The sequence below is a fragment of the Doryrhamphus excisus genome, linkage group LG2 (assembly GCF_037039965.1).
Source record: "Doryrhamphus excisus strain RoL-2023G ecotype Guam linkage group LG2, RoL_Dexc_Guam_v1.1, whole genome shotgun sequence".
NCBI classification, from domain to species: domain Eukaryota; kingdom Metazoa; phylum Chordata; class Actinopteri; order Syngnathiformes; family Syngnathidae; genus Doryrhamphus; species Doryrhamphus excisus.
In genome coordinates this window covers 29,509,297-29,528,574 of record NC_136358.1, presented here as the reverse complement: position 1 = coordinate 29,528,574, position 19,278 = coordinate 29,509,297, and the positions used below count along the sequence as shown (strand labels likewise).

At 51.5% G+C, this 19,278-nt stretch overlaps 1 protein-coding gene across 5 annotated transcripts; it reads left to right on the top strand.

The window, feature by feature from the left end:
- Positions 1 to 783: 783 nt before the first annotated feature.
- On the top strand, positions 784 to 18,931 carry ankrd12 (ankyrin repeat domain 12). 5 transcript variants are annotated; one of them, XM_058061474.2, is made up of 13 exons: positions 786 to 957; positions 9,097 to 9,210; positions 10,024 to 10,174; positions 11,172 to 11,243; positions 11,530 to 11,670; positions 11,847 to 12,050; positions 12,129 to 12,271; positions 12,342 to 12,492; positions 12,565 to 16,607; positions 16,681 to 16,779; positions 16,849 to 16,992; positions 17,056 to 17,151; positions 17,892 to 18,930. In XM_058061474.2, the coding sequence occupies exons 2-13, from the start codon at positions 9,151 to 9,153 to the stop codon at positions 18,075 to 18,077; spliced, it is 5,490 nt and encodes a 1,829-aa protein (XP_057917457.2). In that variant the 5' UTR covers positions 786 to 957; positions 9,097 to 9,150; the 3' UTR covers positions 18,078 to 18,930. The 5 variants fall into 5 exon arrangements, with proteins under 5 accessions (XP_078645223.1, XP_078645221.1, XP_078645222.1 ...); XM_078789095.1 differs by having other exon boundaries at positions 785 to 957; positions 16,849 to 17,151; positions 17,892 to 18,931; XM_058061475.2 differs by lacking the exon at positions 11,172 to 11,243.
- The last annotated feature ends 347 nt before the right edge of the window (positions 18,932 to 19,278 follow it).

The window sequence follows — 19,278 nt, the reverse complement described above, 5'->3', positions numbered from 1 at the left end:
TCCGAGTGTCAAGGTGTTGCTTTAGCAGTTAGCGTACAGGAACACACTTGGAGCGGCACTTCCTAGACTGCTGCTCCCCCGACCATGCATGATTCCTGGCTGGTAGAGCTCCACTATGCCCTCCGAGTGGCTGCTTAGAGCGGGCGGACCTCTCAGCAAAACCCGCTGCTGCTTGGGGAGAACACAAACTGCAGAACAATATGTTTTCACTTTTAAATCCCCGAATACCAGAAAAGGTCGTTAAATTTCGCTTCGACTAAATGAGAAGGCGGTTTGGAGCATCGCCGGACTCGGCAACAAAGTCTACAACATGTCACAATGAGAGCCCTTGCGCATGCGCAGTCATGTCGCAAATGTCACAGCGTAACAGATTGGACACAAAGGGGTTGGCCGTGTTGAAGACGGGAAAAATAGAAACACCGTCAGAGTGAACAGGCGACTATTGCTTTATCTTAAAGGGCGCCTTGTCATCCGCCAGAATTTTCCAGAAGGTTCTCAATGACCGCAGCCGAGCCGAAAAGATGACGTCAGGCGCGCCCTATCTCGCCCTCCGTTGCTTTGAGAGCAAAGCAGATGCAAATACGACACGGCCCCTGCTATAAGTTAACAAAACGCAACAGCATATGGATTGTTCTTACCATGGCGTGCGTGCGGTAAAGAATTGTTACAAATGGCGTCCCGCTTACCCCCACAGACAAGCCCTCTCCCGGCCGAACGAGAGCTTTTTAAGCCTCTGCGTAGCTCCGCGGGTCACGTGACAGCCGTCGGCCCAATCAGAGCAGGCGCTGGCGTGTTTTCGCTAGTCTTTTCTCTGAGAGGAGGACGATGTTTTCAAAAGCAGCCATGAACGTCACACTGCCGTAGGCTACGCTTCACGTCCCGTATTTTCGGTGGGTTGAAATAGCGTTTTCTGTTGCCAACCGAATCCCGGATGAGTTGGTGACTCCCCGCGTAGAGGTAAGTGCGGTTTTTCGCTTTGGCGCTTGTTTAGCCGATTGCTCTGTTAAGCACACACACACACACACACACCACAGGCTAGTTGATGTTAGCCATGTGGCTAACGCGGGGCTAAAGTGACGTAAAGTACGTGACAAAATGGAATATTTAATGTGTTGGCGTGGGTTTACAGCACGTGTGAAGCAGATATGTTTTAACATGAGCAACATTTCCGCCTCAAGTACTCGGCGACGGCTGGCTAACGTTTGTGTGGCAGGCGACGCGGCGATAGGAAAATATGTGTGAAGGAGCCAGTGCGTGGATCTGTTAGCAGGCTAGCTAGCTAGCTCGCTGGCTAGCCTGGTTAGCCTCCTGGCTAGGGTTGTGGGGTGGGTGGGGGCGAGCACTGGCGAGGGCAGTCAAGGGGGCTGCGGTGTTGGGCTTTTGTCTTGAGCGCTGCTGTTTTACCCAACATTGACACACGCGAAAAGGCGGCGTGAACGTTGCAGAGAAGCAGCAGCAAGGCTTGTATTATGTGGCGCACAATGCCAACCATATCCGAGTAGTAACACCACAGCAGCCCAATAACATGCATGCGTGCGTGCTGGAGGTGGGTGGTGCTGTCTGCGGTCGCTATGAAAGGTCCTCCTGGGTGCACCCATGGAGCATATCGGCCTACTGCAAGATGTATACGGCGAAATATATAGTCTAATATTGACCTAATTCATACTCTAGGAAACAAGCGTGGCCCGACAAGCCGGGAGCCTCCCACTCAGTCAGTGACATGTTGGGGGTGTGTTGCCTGCTTACAAAAGCTGCCTGTTTTTACATGGCCGACTGGAACCACCACCCTTGAGAGCTCTCTAAGCGTGTGGCCAGCCTCTAAAGCCTTTTGTTTTAGCCCATAAAATGCCCGAGTATTTGCTTAATTTCAATAAAAGGCATTACATGCGTGGGGAAAGGACACCATGCACTTTAAGTCCAGTCTGAAATCCGTATGCAATGAAGGTGACCACATGAGCACACAGCAACAATGCATCAAGATATATTGTACAGTAATTCATCCTGTCAGCTCGGATGGAGGAATTCTAATCCAAGCTTTATTTATCCAATCATTCCAGGAGAAAGAATGCATAGATGGCCCATTTCATGTGCTAATAGCAACAGTATGTTCTGTGTTGGAGAAAATTGTTAGAAAACTTTGAGCACAATTCATTCCTAGAAGTCAGTGGTTCTCTTGACCCCCCCCCATACACAAGTGTATGAATAAGCCCTTTTCAGCCAGTGTCTTGCAGATGCAAGTCATGAAGCCAGCACAATGAAAGCATCATCTTCACACACGTCTACGCCGTCGTCCCTCGCCACTTGGCGGTTTGAACATCGCTCCCTCGCTTCATCGTGTCCAAAACTAGTTCATCAGTAAATGATCTCTGTTTTGTGGTTGACTAAAGCCTATTATACGTTTTTGAAAATGCAAATGTTACACATGCTTGGACTAAATGAAATAGAAATGTCTAAATGAATGAAAATATAGATACAGCTTAAGGCATTAGAAGACATTGATGAACTGTAGACTTGTGGGGGAACCCCTCAATCCTGGCACTAAACCATTATACCCAACAATCCCCTCCCCACGTAAACTGGTTGCAATGCCGTCCTTAGTCTAGCATGCTCGTGTGGTTGTGTGTGCGCGGCTCAGGCTCGATGAGTATGTTTCCACCATGATGACAGACGGTAAACATGGTTGACACCGTCTTTATACAGCCACCTTTATACCGTCTTGTTTGCATCTCCGCGGGGGTATCTGGCCGTTTGGTGTAGTGAAGAGGTGCTCAAAGCTAACAGCTGCCCAAGGCGCACGCACGCATGCAACAACACAAGCTAACCCTGCTAGCTTTGCCAATTCAACCTGTGTAGGTCGGCTGGGATTGTTCGGTGTTTTTAAGGAGCGTGTGCCACGACACCGACGTTCCTACTCCCTATGATGACAGCATTTCAATCATCTTATGATGATCATCTTATTTATACCAGTACTGTATACTTTCTTACCATTGGAAGAATCTATACCGATACATAAAATATAGCGCCCAACTCTATTAGTTGCCCATTTGGTTGCAGTCTGGAACCCTGTCTCGAATTGTATCCAACCGTTGTGTTTTTAAACCGTTTGTGTATGTTGTTTTTGAATGGTATCGTTACCTGTGGACCATACTGTACCATACTATGTTACCATACTATGTTACCAAATCGAATCATCCCCACCAAGTCACATCCACTGTAAATAGATCATCACTCAATTGTATAGAAAATACATGAGAACCACTGGACTATTTAGACCTGTTTACCCGTCTTACACATTTTATAGCATGTGGTGGAGTCTACCAAGTCTGTCAGAAAGGTTCCAGGACAGGTGTATCAAAATGCCTCTTTTAAATCCAAACTAAAGTTTCACTCTTGGCAGTAATCCCCTTTCCCAGCTTTATTGCCACGCCTTCATGCGCTCCTGCACGGATGCTTCTGAGTTTGCTGTCGTCATGGCCCCATGTTGATGTCGTACGTCTTCAAAAGCGGTCCCTTGACAACTTGAGCTTGGGAAAGAGGACCTAATGACAAGGAGCCAGGTGGCGTGAGTAGGGGGGTGTTTTAGCAGGGGGGTGTTGTTCTCAGTTCTCAGTGTGCGATGCTCAGGGCATTGTGAGCGGGGTGCGTTACGCATCATGGTGAAGCTGCCACACCCCTCTCCTCTTATCACGCACTGGACCAAGCAGAGGCCGCAGGATGTCTTTGTAGATGCACTACTAAATATGATATGAAACTCTGCGATGAAGGTGTCCATCATGGCAGCCATTCATATGTTTACACATATTTACAGTCATCCCTTGTTTATCGTGGTTACTGTAATGCTCAGACCATAGAGCCAATCCGTATGGAAGCCACAACCACTACATTTAAAGAGAAACATTGTTTCACATACATAGATATAAGGCGCACTTAAGTCTTTAAATGTTCTCAAAAATTGATGATGGCCCTTTTAATGTGGTGCGCCTTATGTGTGTTCCAAAATCTGTCAAAATGTTGTTCTTCTACGTGGGTGTGTGCTCCACTTGAGTGAGTGTAGACCATTTCATACTACCACAATGAGAGAAGCGGCATGATGGATGGCCAATTGACGTGATGATGACGGCGCTGCCGGGAGGACTACGTAGACGACAACAGACTCCGACAATGGCCAAAGCGGCATCTTGGATGGCGAATTGACGTGATGATGGCGGCGCTGCCGGGAGGACTACCTAGACGACAACAGACGCCGACAATGAGAGAACCAGCATGTTGGATGGCGAATTGACGTGATGATGAAAGAATATGGCCCAACCCACTTGCTAGTGACACCCCTTATACAACATTCTAACTACAATGAAAAAGCATCATGGCTCCCCTTCAAGTGCTGTAACGCTTCCATCCGGCTCGCATGGGCATCACCACGCTGTCTAAACGACTACAGCAGCAGGTTACGCTCAGACGTGAGGCGTTGCAGCCCTTCATCTGCCAGCCAGGAATACCATCGCAATTCCTCACACATGCAGGGCCTCTAGGTGTATAGACGGGTGTATAGACGGGTGTATAGACGGGTGTCTCTTGTGAATACAATGCCGTGGTTGTACGCATGAACATGTATTATTTTCTTTGCTCAAAACAAACTAAACTTGTTTGCTCCAAGCGTGACGTCAGGAGGACAGTCCTCCTTCCTTATGGACATGATCCCACCTCTGAGCCGCCCCAGACAGATGAGTCCTCCCCATGTGTGTCCACCCATCACTGTAAAGAAATACAAATAGACCAGACTTCTCTACACAGCCTAAAAGGAGCCCTGTAGGTCTGCCAACAGTCCATATCAGTCAGATACAAATCGGGGAACTAGGTCTGATCAAGTGACGTGTAGGCCAACGCCCCCCTTCCATTTTGGGGAGGGTTTTGTGTGCAAACACATTGAAATACTGCACCGTCTAGCTCTCTGCTCCAAGCCCGTCAAGTGCCATCCTCCTGGAGACCTCTGCAGGTCTTTGTTGCTGCCCCTGCCCCTCTCTCCCGTAGTAATGGGGCTGCTCTTTCCTGCTCCTTGTTAGTCGGTGCTGGAGGAGGAGGAGAGAAGGAGAGGAGGAGGAGGAGGAGGAGGAGGAGGAGGCGGCTGGGAGTGGATGTGCAGCTGAGAGAGCCACCCCCCATCATTTAGCCTGACTGCATACAGGAAGAAAAGAACGTGACGAGCTGTCCATTGTCGGCGTGAGTGTAGTATGCCCGCCAATCAGTACTGTAGTATTCTCTGATGGAGTTCAGCTGAAAGTGTTTCTGTATCATCCTTGTCTATGTGAAATCTGCCACATCCACGTTGAAGCTGCACAAAATATCTAGATTTTCCATTCTATATATTGATGATTTGAAAAACACTTTACTCAGCGAGCTGCTTCAGACACAAAGGTTGCCATTTTGCACGACAGACACTTTGCTGGCCAGGCGCTCGGAGTTGGCTATGTTGCCCTGGCCGGCATACGATACTATTGAACACTGGATTCCCTCTACAGCACAACAAGACGAGGAGGCTAATTGTGCATCATCATAAAAGTAGCATGGGCTATGAAATTGCTATCTCAATGCCAAACAAGATAATTAGGATTCCCGTTTTGAGCAAAATGGTGCAGTTCTAGTCCACGTGTGTGAGTTAGCAGCAGGAAATGTTGTCATGGAGTAGCATTGATGCTGGTGCTGCTTGCTATGTGTGAGGCTCAATGCTATTTTTAGCATTCTTTCCTCCCGGTCCCATGCTGCAGTCGCTGGATCATGTTTCTACGCTGGATGTGCTTTTTTTACACATCCATTTGCAGCACCAGGTTCTCCCAAATACAGAACCCCTTAGCGAGCTAGGTGTGGTCATGTTGCATTTGCATTTCTCCCAACATCCCAAAACATGCATGTTGGGCTAATTGGATATGGGCCCGTTTGTTTTCTTTGTGTCTTTGTCTCTTGCAATGGTGAGTAGCTTAAGCATTATAGCGTTAGGCTTTCTACAGCATTGGTAATGTGTAATGTGGTCAGGTTTTTTGTAGGACTCTGGTAGAGCCACTGATTGTGGTGGGAAATGGCTATTAGCAACCCCCCCCCCTGTATGCACATTCTATAATGCTACACAGACAAGCGCTTTTGCTCCATGAATTACACAAGGTAAACACAGTTGGACACTGAAACTGGTGGCTCTTCCACACCACCAAGTAACGTTGGAAAGGCGTAGGGCTTCAGTTTGGGGGCTAGTCCAGCTGCATAGTGGCCCATGTTCACTAAGCAGTCCAGTGGGAAATGCTGTTCACAGGAACGGGAATCAGGAACTCCAACCACTTGTGGCTGTTTTCCTCGTTGGGAATTGTAGACAAGTGTTGCTTTCCCTTCCACCAGAAGAAGCTCTTCCTGGAGGCATGGCTAACACCGTAAGCAGAGAAGCAGAGCTTGGGGGAGGGCAGAGCGCCCGCTCATCTATGACATCACAAACCTCCAGCTTTACCACGCCCTCTGAAACCGAGCGTTTTGAGTCGTCCCAAACTTCTTTGAAGGCTCCCTTCCAAATACGCAAACCCCCTGATCTGAAACGTTAGCATGGTGTAACAGCAGAATCCAACATTCTCACTACATTTACAGGTCAGAAAGGCCCAAACCCTCTTGTCGGTCATTAAGTCTTTGTCCCAGTGCTAGAGCCTGCAAGAGAAGGGACATTTTAACTCCAAATACTTCATGGTGTTACATTTGTAAATAAAATATTTAGCTATTCTGCCAAAATCAGTCTAAAATGGCCGGAGCTGGGCTGCACGGCGGTTGAGTGGTTAGCGCACAGGCCACACAGCTAGGAGACCCCGGTACATGACCTGTCAAATATCCCGTGTTAGCGTGCCAGACTCATTTGGGCCCCAGTCCGTGTGAAGTGTGCCAAGAGGGGGCGAGGTTTGATCCAGACACGAAACTGCCCAAGGTTAATGGCAGCTCCCGTCGGCGCTCACGCGCCCCAGAGCTGCTTACAAAATGCAGCGGAGGACCAAATGCCATTGTAATTATAGACACACCCTCCCTGTGTTGCATATTCTGGTCCTGGTTCATGTTGATGTCTCCCATCTGCTGTGTCAGTATGGGAGGACCTCAGATGTCTGCTGACTCAAGGTGGACCTCTGTTTGACCTCTAGAAAGAGGAATAAAGTGTTGGTTATTTTCTCTACACGCCGTGTACTCTTTGTTGCCGTAATGAAGAGCTGAGGACGGACAAGTAAACTGGTAATTGGGTCCACCTGGACCGCCTTTTTAAACGTTGACCCACTGTGGACATGCCAGGACTAATGAGTGAATGAATGAATGAATATTGATCCTGTAGAAGAGTCGTACATGGTGCATTCCCCGCTGAGACGCCAGTCCTCCATCTGTCATTCATGCTTCCTCTTGACGTCGCTTCCTGTCCATTATTCCTAATGCCTTTTACCAAGGTAGTGGAAATGTCAATTAAAAAGTCCCAAATGATTGATCTGCAACCATCATCCCTGTTCCCAAAAAGCCAAGGACCACAGGACTTAATGACTTCAGACCCGTCGCCCTGACCTCCGTGGTCATGAAGTCCTTTGAGCGCCTTGTGCTCTCTCACCTAAAAGCCATCACCGACCCTCTCCTAGACCCCCTGCAGTTTGCCTACAGAGCCAACAGGTCTGTAGACGATGCAGTCAACTTGGCCCTCCACTACATCCTCCAGCACCTGGACTCCGCAGGAACCTACGCTAGGATCCTGTTCGTGGACTTCAGCTCTGCATTCAACACCATCCTCCCATCTCTGCTCCAGGAGAAGCTCTCCCAGCTGAGCGTGCCTGACTCCACCTGCAGGTGGGTTACAGACTTCCTGTCTGACAGGAAAAAGTGTGTGAAGCTGGGGAAACACTTCTCCGATACAAGAACCATCAGCACCGGATCCCCCCAGGGCTGCGTTCTTTCTCCTCTGCTCTTCTCCCTGTACACGAACAGTTGTACCTCCAGTCACCAGTCTGTCAAGCTCCTGAAGTTTGCGGACGACACCACCCTCATCGGACTCATCTCTGACGGTGACGAGTCCGCCTACAGGTGGGAGGTTGACCATCTGGCGACTTGGTGCAACCTGAACAACCTGGAGTTCATGGTTGTGGACAACAGGAAGAACTCAGCCTCTCCTGTCCCCATCACCCTCTGTGACTCTACAATTGACATTGTGGAGTCCTCCCGCTTCCTGGGTACCATCATCTCCCAGGACCTCAAGTGGGAGCCGAACATCAGCTCCCTCATCAAGAAGGCTCAGCAGAGGATGTACTTCCTACGGCAGCTGAAGAAATTCAGCCTGCCAAAGACAATGATGGTGCACTTCTACACCTCCATCATTGAGTCCATCCTCACCTCCTCCATCACCATCTGGTACGCTGCTGCCACTGCTAAGGACAAAGGCAGGTTGCAGCGTGTCATTCAGTCTGCAGAGAAGGTGATTGGCTGCAATCTCCCGTCCCTCCAGGATCTGTAGGCCTCCAGGACCCTGAGGCGTGCAGAAAGGATTGTGGCCGATCCCTCTCACCCCGGACATAGACTCTTCGAGACGCTCCCCTCTGGCAGGAGGCTGCGGTCCATCAGGACCAAAACCTCACGCCACAAGAACAGTTTCTTCCCGTCTGCTGTCAGCCTCATCAACAAGGCCCGGAACCCCACCTGACACTCTTCACACCCCACCCCTGCCTTATCCTGCCACTTTGACACTTTCATTATATGCGTTACATTAACGCTCAGTTTGGACTCTTAGGAAAAACAATCAGACTGCACTTCCGGAATAACAAACAAAAACAGACTGTGTACATATATTTATACTGTTATTCTGTATATTTTGTATTTTCATATTTTGTATTTTTCATTCTTTTTTAATAGATGTGTATGCACTATACCAAAACAAATTCCTAGTGTGTGTTTGATCATACATGGCAATAAACCATTTCTGATTCTGATAAACCATTTCTGATTCTGATCTGTGTGACGAACACGTGCAACTTGACAAGATGCCGTCTAAGCCGCCTCGTGCCTCTAGTGGCTTGGCCCATTTGTCTCATCAGACATGTTTCCTGACCCCAGGTGCATGATGAACCTGCCGAGCCGGAGTTGTCGCAGCTAGTCGGGTGCTACACCATGGCCAAACCTGGGAGCGACAGGGATGGAGCCATGGTGGAAAGGCCAGCGGGAAAGAAGGTACGTGGAGTGGAGTGGAGTGGAGTGGAGAGGTCGGTTTGCCTGGCATCTTTGTTGAATCCGGATGACGTTGACTGTTTGTGAAAAAAGCACATTGAAGACAGAAGTGTAAGCGTAGTTGTTGGATTAGCGGCGACACATGATGTGTTTCGACTGCCTCAAACTCCATAAGTCTTTATTATTCCTGAATTGGTGTCTTCTGTGCTTTTTGTGACTAACGTGGTCTAATCCTAAATGTCAGTCATGTATTTCACGGCAAACAATCTATTCCATATTGTTAGCAAAGTCGCAGCATGCTTCCTGATGCGGTCGGTGAAGACATTCCCTGGCTGGCGCTTCCACGAGTTCCCAAAGCTCAGGTTATCTTGACTTTGGAAAAAGTCTTGCTTCACAGTTGGCTTGGTGCTTCTTAGGAAATGTTTTATCCCGCCATGAGTGTCATGAGTGGGCCCACACGCACGGGCCCCAGAAACACGCTTGTTGTTGCTGTGGGCCCCCCAGGTGTCGCTGGGTGTTGGGACCAAAACACATATCCCCATATACTTCATATATACTATCATTTCCATATACTACTTGATCAAAGGCCAATATGCGTGTCAAGATGTTTTATTCAAATAAATATGGAGAGGAGTATGTTTGCCATTTTAACGCCTTATGGAAGATGCATATAGACGCGTGGTCTAATAATAAAGTAGACTGTTGTCTTGTTGAAATAAATATGACAAGAAAATGTGAAACTTTAGCTATGCTGGAGTGTTTATGTCCACGCTGTAATCCCCAAGTTGGAGATGTCATCAGGATGTTTTCTTCCAGTGCAAAGACAAGCTGTCCCCCTTCACCAAGACTCCCAAGCTGGACCGGAGTGAATTGCTGGGAAAGGAAGGGAAAGTCAAGTCTTCCATGAAACGCAAGCTCTCCTTCACTAGCAGTCCGCCCCGGACCGAGGAGCGAGACTCGGACACGGGTAAGGACTGGCTGCTTTATCTTCTTCGTCCTCCTACTCCATGGTTGCCACATGGTTCCTCACGCTACTCCCTGGCGCTTTGTTCTAGTTGGCAGCAAAGGTCACAGCCTCAGAAAGTGCACTCGTATATTTCTTGACAATAACATTATTATTATTATTATTATTACGTTGGCAGCGGTGCAAGTTGTGGGGTCGCCCTAAAGGTATGCTAGGCCTGCCAGCATGTATGCATTTGATCGTCGCTGCTCTCAGGTACTCCTGGAGTTAGCTTCCTTGTTTGAGGCCGGCTCCTCCGGTGGAGCTTCCATCATCTACCTGAAGCCATGCTAACCTTAAGGTTGGGATCGCGGGGCCAGGGTGTATGCCACCGGTTCGGGGTGTACCGACACCGGGATAGGTTCCCAAAAAAGTGAAGTCCGTGTAGCCAACATCATTTGTGTCCCATTATTATACTGTATGTATGTTTGAAGGCTGTAAAACCTTATACCTTAAGTTTCTCAGACATGAAGACGGCTGGGATAGGCTCCAGCATGCCCAAGACCCTCCTGAGGATAAGCGGTCCAGAAAATGGATGGATGGGGGTTGCTAATCTTATAAAGCAAGAATGTTTTAATGACTATGTAACTAGACATAAATATGATAACACAATGCTTTGTCATTAAATATGTCGATAAATACTTTTTGTTGCTGTTTATTATACAATGGAAATGATATCAAATATCATGTCTCCACCCACATTTCAAGAGCGTGTGGGTACCTCCACGTGTTTTTAGGACGGTCTATGAATTGTCTGGCCCCATAGTCATTTGGTAAAAGGTTAAAAGACGCTAACATCCCCCCTGCCCTCTCGGGGCGAGGGGCGCCGCCCACCGATGTCCTCTGCTGTGTCGCCATGGCTCGTACATAAACTGTGGTGTACGTGATGGGCGAGAGAGCACCGGAGAGAGAGTGTTTCCCAAAGTCCCGTCGCCCCAATCCTCTCTGCTTTGCGCCGCAGATGAGTCAGACCCAGGCCAGTCCAGTGAGACCTGGGGGGAGAGATTAGTGGCCCCCTGCAGGACCTACGCAGGTAATGGCTGCAGCACCCACCGTCTTTGCCCCCAACTAGCCCCCCCCCCCTTGCCCCTTCACCCGCACATGCACGTCACCCTGTTCCATGCATGTCAGTCAGCCTGGGGTGGGGGGGTCTTGACGGCTGCGTGCACACGTGAATGGCTTAATGAGCAGGAATGTTGGAGGTCACACTTGTCATCTGTTATGAGATACAAGGTGGAGGCACAGTGGAACCCTCGCCGCCGCCCCCCAACCTGGGCCAGGATGTCTTACATTGCCTCTGCTGTGGTTGGCCTTTGCAGATAAGGATGGACCAGACAAGAAGAAGGTGAAAAAGGAGGTTGGGGGCAAAAAGGCCCAGGCCCCCAACCTTTTGTTTGGGTACCCCCTGTCCGAGCGCAAGCAGATGGCTCTGCTCATGCAAATGACGGCCAACAGTCCAGGTTTGTACACCTTTTCATACGTCCTTCATATGTCACCTTATCGGCTCATACTCGACTGGCATCCTCGTGTTAGTGAGGTGTTTTTTCGCTGTAAGTTGGGGGTGGGGGGGCGAGGCGTCTTCCTTAAATCCAATATAGTGCTGCTATCAATTGAAACTTTTTCTGTCCGCCACAAGACTCAACCCCCAGCCACCCCTCCCAGACCACACCCGTGCAGAAGAAGGTGGCGAGCAGCGCATCGTCTCGGCAGAAGGACAAAGTCAACAAGAGGAACGAGCGTGGTGAAACGCCCCTTCATATGGCGGCCATACGAGGGGACGTCAAGCAAGTCAGGGAGCTGATCAGCCTGGGCGCCGACGTCAACGTGAAAGACTTTGCAGGTTCGATGCCCGCACTGTGCGTTCGCCGTGCGGTGGATTCAGGAGTCTAAGTGTGCCGTGGTGTTTTGTGCTCACCAGGTTGGACCCCCCTTCATGAAGCATGCAACTTGGGATATTACGACGTGGCCAAGGTGTTAATAGCAGCGGGTGCGGAGGTGAACACGCAGGGTCTGGACGACGACACGCCTCTCCACGATGCCTCCAGCAGCGGCCATAAAGATGTAAAACGCCACAATTGTATGATGCCGTCATATCCAGCACGCCAATGTGTCCATTTGATGATCCGTCCAGATTGTCAAGCTGCTGCTGCGCCACGGCGGGAACGCTTTCCAGGCCAACAAGCGTGGGGAGCGTCCAGTGGACGTGGCCGACTCTCAGGAGCTGGAACAGCTGCTGAAAGGGGAGGCGTCGCTTTCAGACGAGCAGGAGGACAGCTCCTCGGGTAACTGGAGGCTCACGCTTGACTTTAACTGTATGTTTACTGTTCACTAAAGGCCGCCTCCTCATCCCGCAGACTCCGAGTACCCCCCTTCCGTCAATCCATCCAGTGTGGATGACAACATGGATGACTCGGACATGGAGAAAGACTCGGACGCTAAACCAGCCGCAAAGTCGTCATCCATGGCAGGCCTGGACGAGTACGAGTTCAAGGACGAGGAAGAGGAGGAGGATCTTAGTAAAGCCCTGAACGACAGACACATCCTGCGGCGGGAACTGCGTCAGCGAGAGAAAGAGGACAAGGATATGAACAACGTGGGCGGGAAGCAGAGCACCAAGGGCGATCCCTCCCCCAAAGCCAAAAAGCAGAGGCCCCCTCCGGTGCACTGTAGCTCGGACACGTCCAGCGACGAAAGTGAGAGCCTCCCCGACAAAAGGAACTCCCCCACGTGTTCCCAGAGTTGGGAGGGAGTCAAGGCAGACGTGAAGTGTAAGAAGGAGAATGCCGAGCAAAAGGACAAGGGCAAAGTCAAGAGGAAGAACAAGAGCCAGAATAAAAATAAGGAAAACCAAGAGGACGGGAAAGAGAACAGCAAAACGTCAGAGAGCACGGATAAGGGACGCGAGGAAGACACCTTCAAGATGTCCTTCAGCCCCAAGGACGACACGTCTGTGCACCTCTTCCACTTGTCCTCCATCAAATCTCCCAAAGTCAACCACAGCCTGGCCGACAAGCACACGCCGCTCAAACAGGAAAACAGCTCGTGTCCCGGGGACACGGTCAAGTACAACCACTACTCGGAAGGCGACTACTGCTCCGAGGGCTCCAGCACTAAAGCCCACAAGCACAAAGAGAAGAGCAAACATCACCAGCGAGACGGAGAGCCAGACGGCAGCCCGTACAAAGACGACGGCGGCGGCGGCGGCGGTGGCGAGGGCGCCTTACGGAAGAGCGAAGAAGGCAAAGCGGCTAAGAAGCACAAAGTCAAACACAAGGACAAAGACAAACACCGGCGGGAATACGAGGCGGAGCGCAGCCGGCACAGACCAAAGGAAGCCAGGAGAGACGGCCACAGGAATCTGGAGTTTGACAGAGAGTTCTGGAAGGAAAACTTCTTCAAAAGCGACGAGGCGGACGAAGCGCTGCCTGGGAAAAGGGAAGCAGAGGAGATCTCAGAGTGCTCCCCCTTCAAGGAGGAGAGGAACTCTAAGGAGAAACATTCCAGTGGCAAGGAGAAGAGGCCGCGAGACGAGCGAGACAAGGCCATAAAAAAAGAGCGCAGGGAGGAAAGGATGAAAGACTTGAAGTTTGGCGAGCGTGACGACAGAGCCGACTGCCACAGCTCCGGGAGGATTCCAGATGAGCCTCCGCAGAGTGGGAACAGTGGGAAAGAAGAGACGGACGAGAAGCCCATAAGCGCCCTCGCAGCTGATCAGGAACATTTGGAGCCCTCGGAAAGGAGCTTACGTGACAAAAGCGACAAGAGGCTCTCGGTAAAAGAAAAGGAGACTGAAAAAATGGAGCGAAGGCATCCCGACAAGGAAAAAAAGGCCAAGGCGGAACACTCGGACAAAGCGGAACTGCAGAACCAGTTGGATCGCTGGAAGGAAAGGGAGAAATCCGTGGCCACTTCCTGCCACTCGCCAGGTGATAAAAACTACAAGGAAAGTGACAAACTGAGGTCTCTATCCACGGCAAAGCGGCATGAAGACGGCAGGAAAAGTCGAGATAAGATGGACAGGCGCTCGGATCGGGAGAGGCAGGACAGAGATTACGTTGCCGCCGATCACAGAGACAAAGATCGGCCCAGCTGTGATAAGAAAGCAAAGCCTTGTGACAAGTCCGAGCGCTCCAAGGAAAAGGACTGTGAGCGCAAGAGGAAAGAAAAAGTCAAAGACGGGTCTCTCTGCTCCGGATCCAACCTGAAGTTCCTGCTGGAAGAGAAGGTGCATCCCTCTGAAGGCGGGAAGCTCCTGGCCAGCAAATCAAAGGACGACGCCGTGAAAACGGCCGAGAAGGATCGGGACCGGAGAGAGCGGGACCGAGACTCAGACAGACACAAGGACAGAGACAGGGACAGAGACAAGGACCGGGACAGGCACAGGGACAGGGACAAGACCAAACCCGGCAAGACCAAGACCAGTGACACCGACGCGGAGAAGGTCAAATCCAAGCCGGCGTCTGGAACACGAGACGGCAGGCCCAAAGAGAAACGACTGGTCAACGATGACCTGATGCAGACCAGCTTTGAGCGCATGCTGAGCCTGAAAGACCAGGAGATTGAGCAGTGGCACCGCAAACACCTGGAGAAGATCAAGCAGAAGGAGAGGGAGCGGCTCAAACAGCGACCTCTGCTCGACCCCGGGAAGTCCAGGCCCAAAGACCGGACAAAGACGGAAGCCTGCTACAGCAAGGAGCTCATGCGCTCCAAAAGCTCCGAAGCCCCAGACAAACCCCAGAAGGACGCCTCCAGCCTCAGGACCGTGTCCCTGGATGGGAAAAGCCTGCCCTCCATCAGCGCCAAGGTCATGTCCGTGGTGGAGAACTGTCTGAGCAGATCTCCCCGGCCCGAGGGCGAGCACTGCGGCCTCATGTCCAGGTCCGTGTCCTTGGTTTCCATGGCGAGCTCCGAGGACTCCTGCCAGGCCACCATGCTCACACCCAAGCACGCCGAGTACGACTCGGACGTGAACCCGGAGGCGGCCGACATGCAGCCGGCGTTCCTGCAGTCATCCCTCGTCATTCAGGCCACCCGGTTGCCCTCCGCGCTGGATAAAGATGGCGGCCTTGCAGATGCGCAGCACGCCGCTCGCCCCGTGCTCGCCGCCAGACACGAGTCTCCGTACCTCAGGGCCATCCTGGATGAGGAGGCGTCGAGCGAACTGCTCCAAAACCCGGGAGGTCTGCACGCCAGGGAGACGTCGAGCGAAAGAGAGGAGACGCTTGTCAGTGAGGTGCCGGATGAGTGTGGAGGCGCCGCAGGCAGCTCCACACCTGACCCAGACCCTCCAGGTAAGGGTCTGGCTTTGTGTAGTAGTCCTAGAGCCGGCCCCACGGAGCACTCGGACCCTCCTGCGTATGTGGACACTTCACAGACGGACAGCACCGACAGGGACTCTGAGCCCCCCCTGCTGTCTCCATGTGTGGAGGCCTCAGAGCCCACAAACCCCAAAAGCCTCCAGGCGAGGGAGACCCTGCCCTGCATCCTTCAGGAGGACTCTTCAGTGCACCTCTGGGACCCGAAGGACAAAGTGGTGACTCCTGATGGGGGGGAACCTCCAAGTGAGGAAAATGCTTGTGAGGGTGTCGTGATGGATGAGATGGAAAGCCCAGTAGCTTCCACCAGCACCAACATTCCCGTCTCCACAGAATCCTTACTGGGCTCCAACAAGCCCAGCACGGAGTCCAGCGGTTTCCAAGAGGACCCGGACGTAAGCGACACCTGTGATGCTCTGATGGACACGTCGGACAATGAGCCGTCTGCCCTGAGCCATGAGCACAACGACCAGGTCATCACTGACGTCCAGCAGAACTCCAATCAAGACCTCCTTCAGAGTTCCTCGGCAGAGGAGCAGCCGGGTGCAGAGGGCCCCTCGGATTCCCACTGTGAGCCGATGGAGGTGGATCCTGCTGACAGGAAACCGGAGTCCTCTAGTGGCGATCCCACACAGCCCGCGGGCCACAGCGACCTGAGCTACAGCACTTCGGGAAGCTCCTCCCCCCAGTCCGCAGACCAAGAGTCGGACTGCTCTGGCGCCAAGATGAAGATCCGCTCCTCAGACGAGGACGCCGACGTGCACGTGCCCCACCCTCGCAAAAGGAAGATGCCCAAGGCGGCGGCTTCGCAGGCCGGCTGCACCAGCCAGCAGGATAAGGAAGGCCAGCAGTCGCTGGCCGCCATGGTGGCGTCGGTCAAGTTGGAGGAGATTGAGCCGTACCAGACGGAAAGGGCCAACCCCTACTACGAGTTCCTGCACATCCGGAAGAAGATCGAGGAGAAGCGCAAAGTCCTGTGCAGCGTCACGCCGCAGCCGCCGCAGTATTACGACGAATACGTCACCTTCAACGGGTCCTACCTGCTGGATGGGAACCCGCTCAGCAAGCTGTGTATCCCGACAGTGAGTATCCAGCAGTACTGTAGTACCTGGTACTTATCTAGTATTCCCACGCCGTCTCCTCTCCTTTGGCCAGATAACTCCGCCCCCCTCGTTACCCGAGCAGCTGAAGGAGATGTTCAAGCAGCAGGAGGTGGTCCGCATGAAGCTGCGCCTGCAACACAGCATCGAGAGGGTGAGCCCCCCTTCCGCCGGCGTCGTGGTAGAAACCCACCCACTCCTTTTCCTTCTTTCCCGCGTGCAGGAGAAGCTGATCGTGTCAAACGAGCAGGAGGTCTTACGGGTGCATTACCGGGCGGCGCGAACGCTGGCCAATCAGACGCTGCCCTTCAGCGCCTGCACCGTGTTGCTCGACGCCGAAGTGTACAACATGCCTCAAGATGTTCAGGTGAGCCACAAATCCCCCAAAGCCCCGTCCAAGATGGCTGACCTGTGGCCCTTGGCTTGGCAGAGCGACGACGGCAAGACGTCTGTGAGAGATCGATTCAACGCCCGACAGTTCATGTCCTGGCTGCAAGACGTCGACGACAAGTTCGACAAGCTCAAGGTGGGTTTCACGTTGGACGTCTTGGTCACATGCTCCAAAAGTCCACAGTCGGCCTTCGCCACTCGGGGCGCCATCATTGTCATCGGAACCATCACGGCCTGTTAGTCAGCACATTTGACGTTTGTTGGCAAAATGAAGCATTTGCCAGCATAAGCATGAAGTCAAACCCAAATATGAATATAATATAAAACGGCCTTCTTAGATGCGATGTGTAGTAGTCCACCCTGGCCACTAGGTGTCGGTAATGGCGGCAGGAAGTAACCCTCCTCATGCCAAAGTGTCATTTTTGTAAACTGCCAATGGGGGGGTGGGGCTTTAGTGCTTTGCTAGGCTCTATCAAAATATTCCTTATCAATAAGGAATACTACTTGGAAATTCCCTGACCACGGTGGCGTCTGGAAGCCATTAACCGCCATAAAGGAGGGGTTACTTTATTTCTAGCTTGATAGTTTTCACAATTCCCAGTTCAGCTGCATTGGGGGTGGCGTTCATGGCCGCCATCCACAGCAGTGTGGTATTTACATGGAGTGGAACCTCGGTTGTCATGACTATCATTTCCTGAAGGTCAGAGGAAAACCGGAATTCCTAGTAACGTTTCGATGTGGGCCGTCTGCCATTTTGTTTGTGGAATAATATTTTAGTCATGGGAAGCAAATGACGTGTTTGGAGTGGCGGCTCTGCAGCGATCGAACGTGAGCTCAGAAAGCGTGTTTGCATTCAGCCCCCTTCTCCCTCTGCAGACGTGCCTCCTGATGCGGCAGCAGCACGAGGCGGCGGCCCTCAACGCCGTCCAGCGCCTGGAGTGGCAGCTCAAGCTGCAGGAGCTGGACCCGGCCACCTACAAGTCCACCAGCATCTTCGAGATCCCCGAGTTTTACATCCCGCTGGTGGAGGTCAACGACGACTTTGACCTCACCCCCATATGAGGAGCCGCCGGGTGGAGCAGCGCCTTTCGAGAGGCCGCCACAGCAATGCGAAGCACTTAAGACGGGGAGCACTTAGGACTGATCCGCACCCCGGCTGGCTCTCAACAGGGGCCGCCCGCCCTCGGGACGGGGGGGCCGGGCCACCATGGAGTCCAGGAGACCAAAAGAGCGGGTCGGGCGCCGCGGGAAGGCGCCGCACTCGCACGCCGTCCCGCCTCCGCCACCCAGTCGCGTCAAGCAGGGTCACACAAGTGAAAGATTTCATGCTTTTATTGTGTTCATACGTTGTGTACAGAATGTGCTCTTCATTTTCTAACTTATTTGATACATACATACCACTGTGTATTTGTACATAGCCAAGGATTATTAGGATTATTGTTCACACCATACTAGATATTTGCATTCTTTGTGTTCCTCTTCGTCCGTGACGTCCTGTTGTTTTAACCCTTTCTTTTCCTCTTCATCTGCAGTTTGGCGCCACGTTGGCAATTAACGCTGTGCATGCCTGCATCCTTGCGTCCTTGCATCCTTTCTACCTTTCCTAAGGGCCGTGCCGTGGACGTTGTGAGTTTTACTGAAGTCTTGCTGCTTTTCTTTGCGTCGTCGTCCTTGCGGCCTCCGTGTGTGTCGTCCTTTTGTGTGTCGCGCACATTCGAGTCTGTCGTGGCTTCCGGGGGGGAGGGGAAAAAAGCTTTTACAGTTTCAATGTGAGATCACAACAAAACCTATTTTTTCAACATAATGCCTTTTGAACGATAGTTCTAAAAAATGTCTATTTTAATATTTACTTGTTACATGACTTGTACATATTTGTAATATATTGAATAAATTTTATGTTGTGAAACTAACATCAGGCTACTGTGGTTATGACAAGGATACTGCAGTACACAAAGCAGCCAGCAGGCGGTGCCCGGGATTCAGCCTATAGAAAAACTACAGTAGAACCATACGGTCACGTATATCTAGTTGCTTTTCCAACTGTACAATAGATATGAGCATAGAAAATGATGGAAGGAATTCCAAACTAATGTCCAATCCAACTGCAGTACCATTTCCATCCGGCAGGTGGTGCACACGTCTCGGCCAAAGTTGGTGTTAATATAAGATGAAATAAACAATTGTGTACCAGATACCACGTCTGTATTTGTTAGTTTCCGGTAGGTTTAGGTGTGTATTTCCGGTGGTACAGCTTAGCAAACGT

Excerpts from the sequence above, each read along its gene's own strand:
- ankrd12 (XM_078789095.1), top strand. The coding sequence starts at position 9,151 with ATGGCCAAACCTGGGAGCGACAGGGATGGAGCCATGGTGGAAAGGCCA. Across the intron at positions 12,272-12,341 it reads CCAGCAGCGGCCATAAAGAT|ATTGTCAAGCTGCTGCTGCG; the intron begins GTAAAACGCCAC and ends TGATCCGTCCAG. Across the intron at positions 16,608-16,680 it reads GCAAGCTGTGTATCCCGACA|ATAACTCCGCCCCCCTCGTT; the intron begins GTGAGTATCCAG and ends TCCTTTGGCCAG.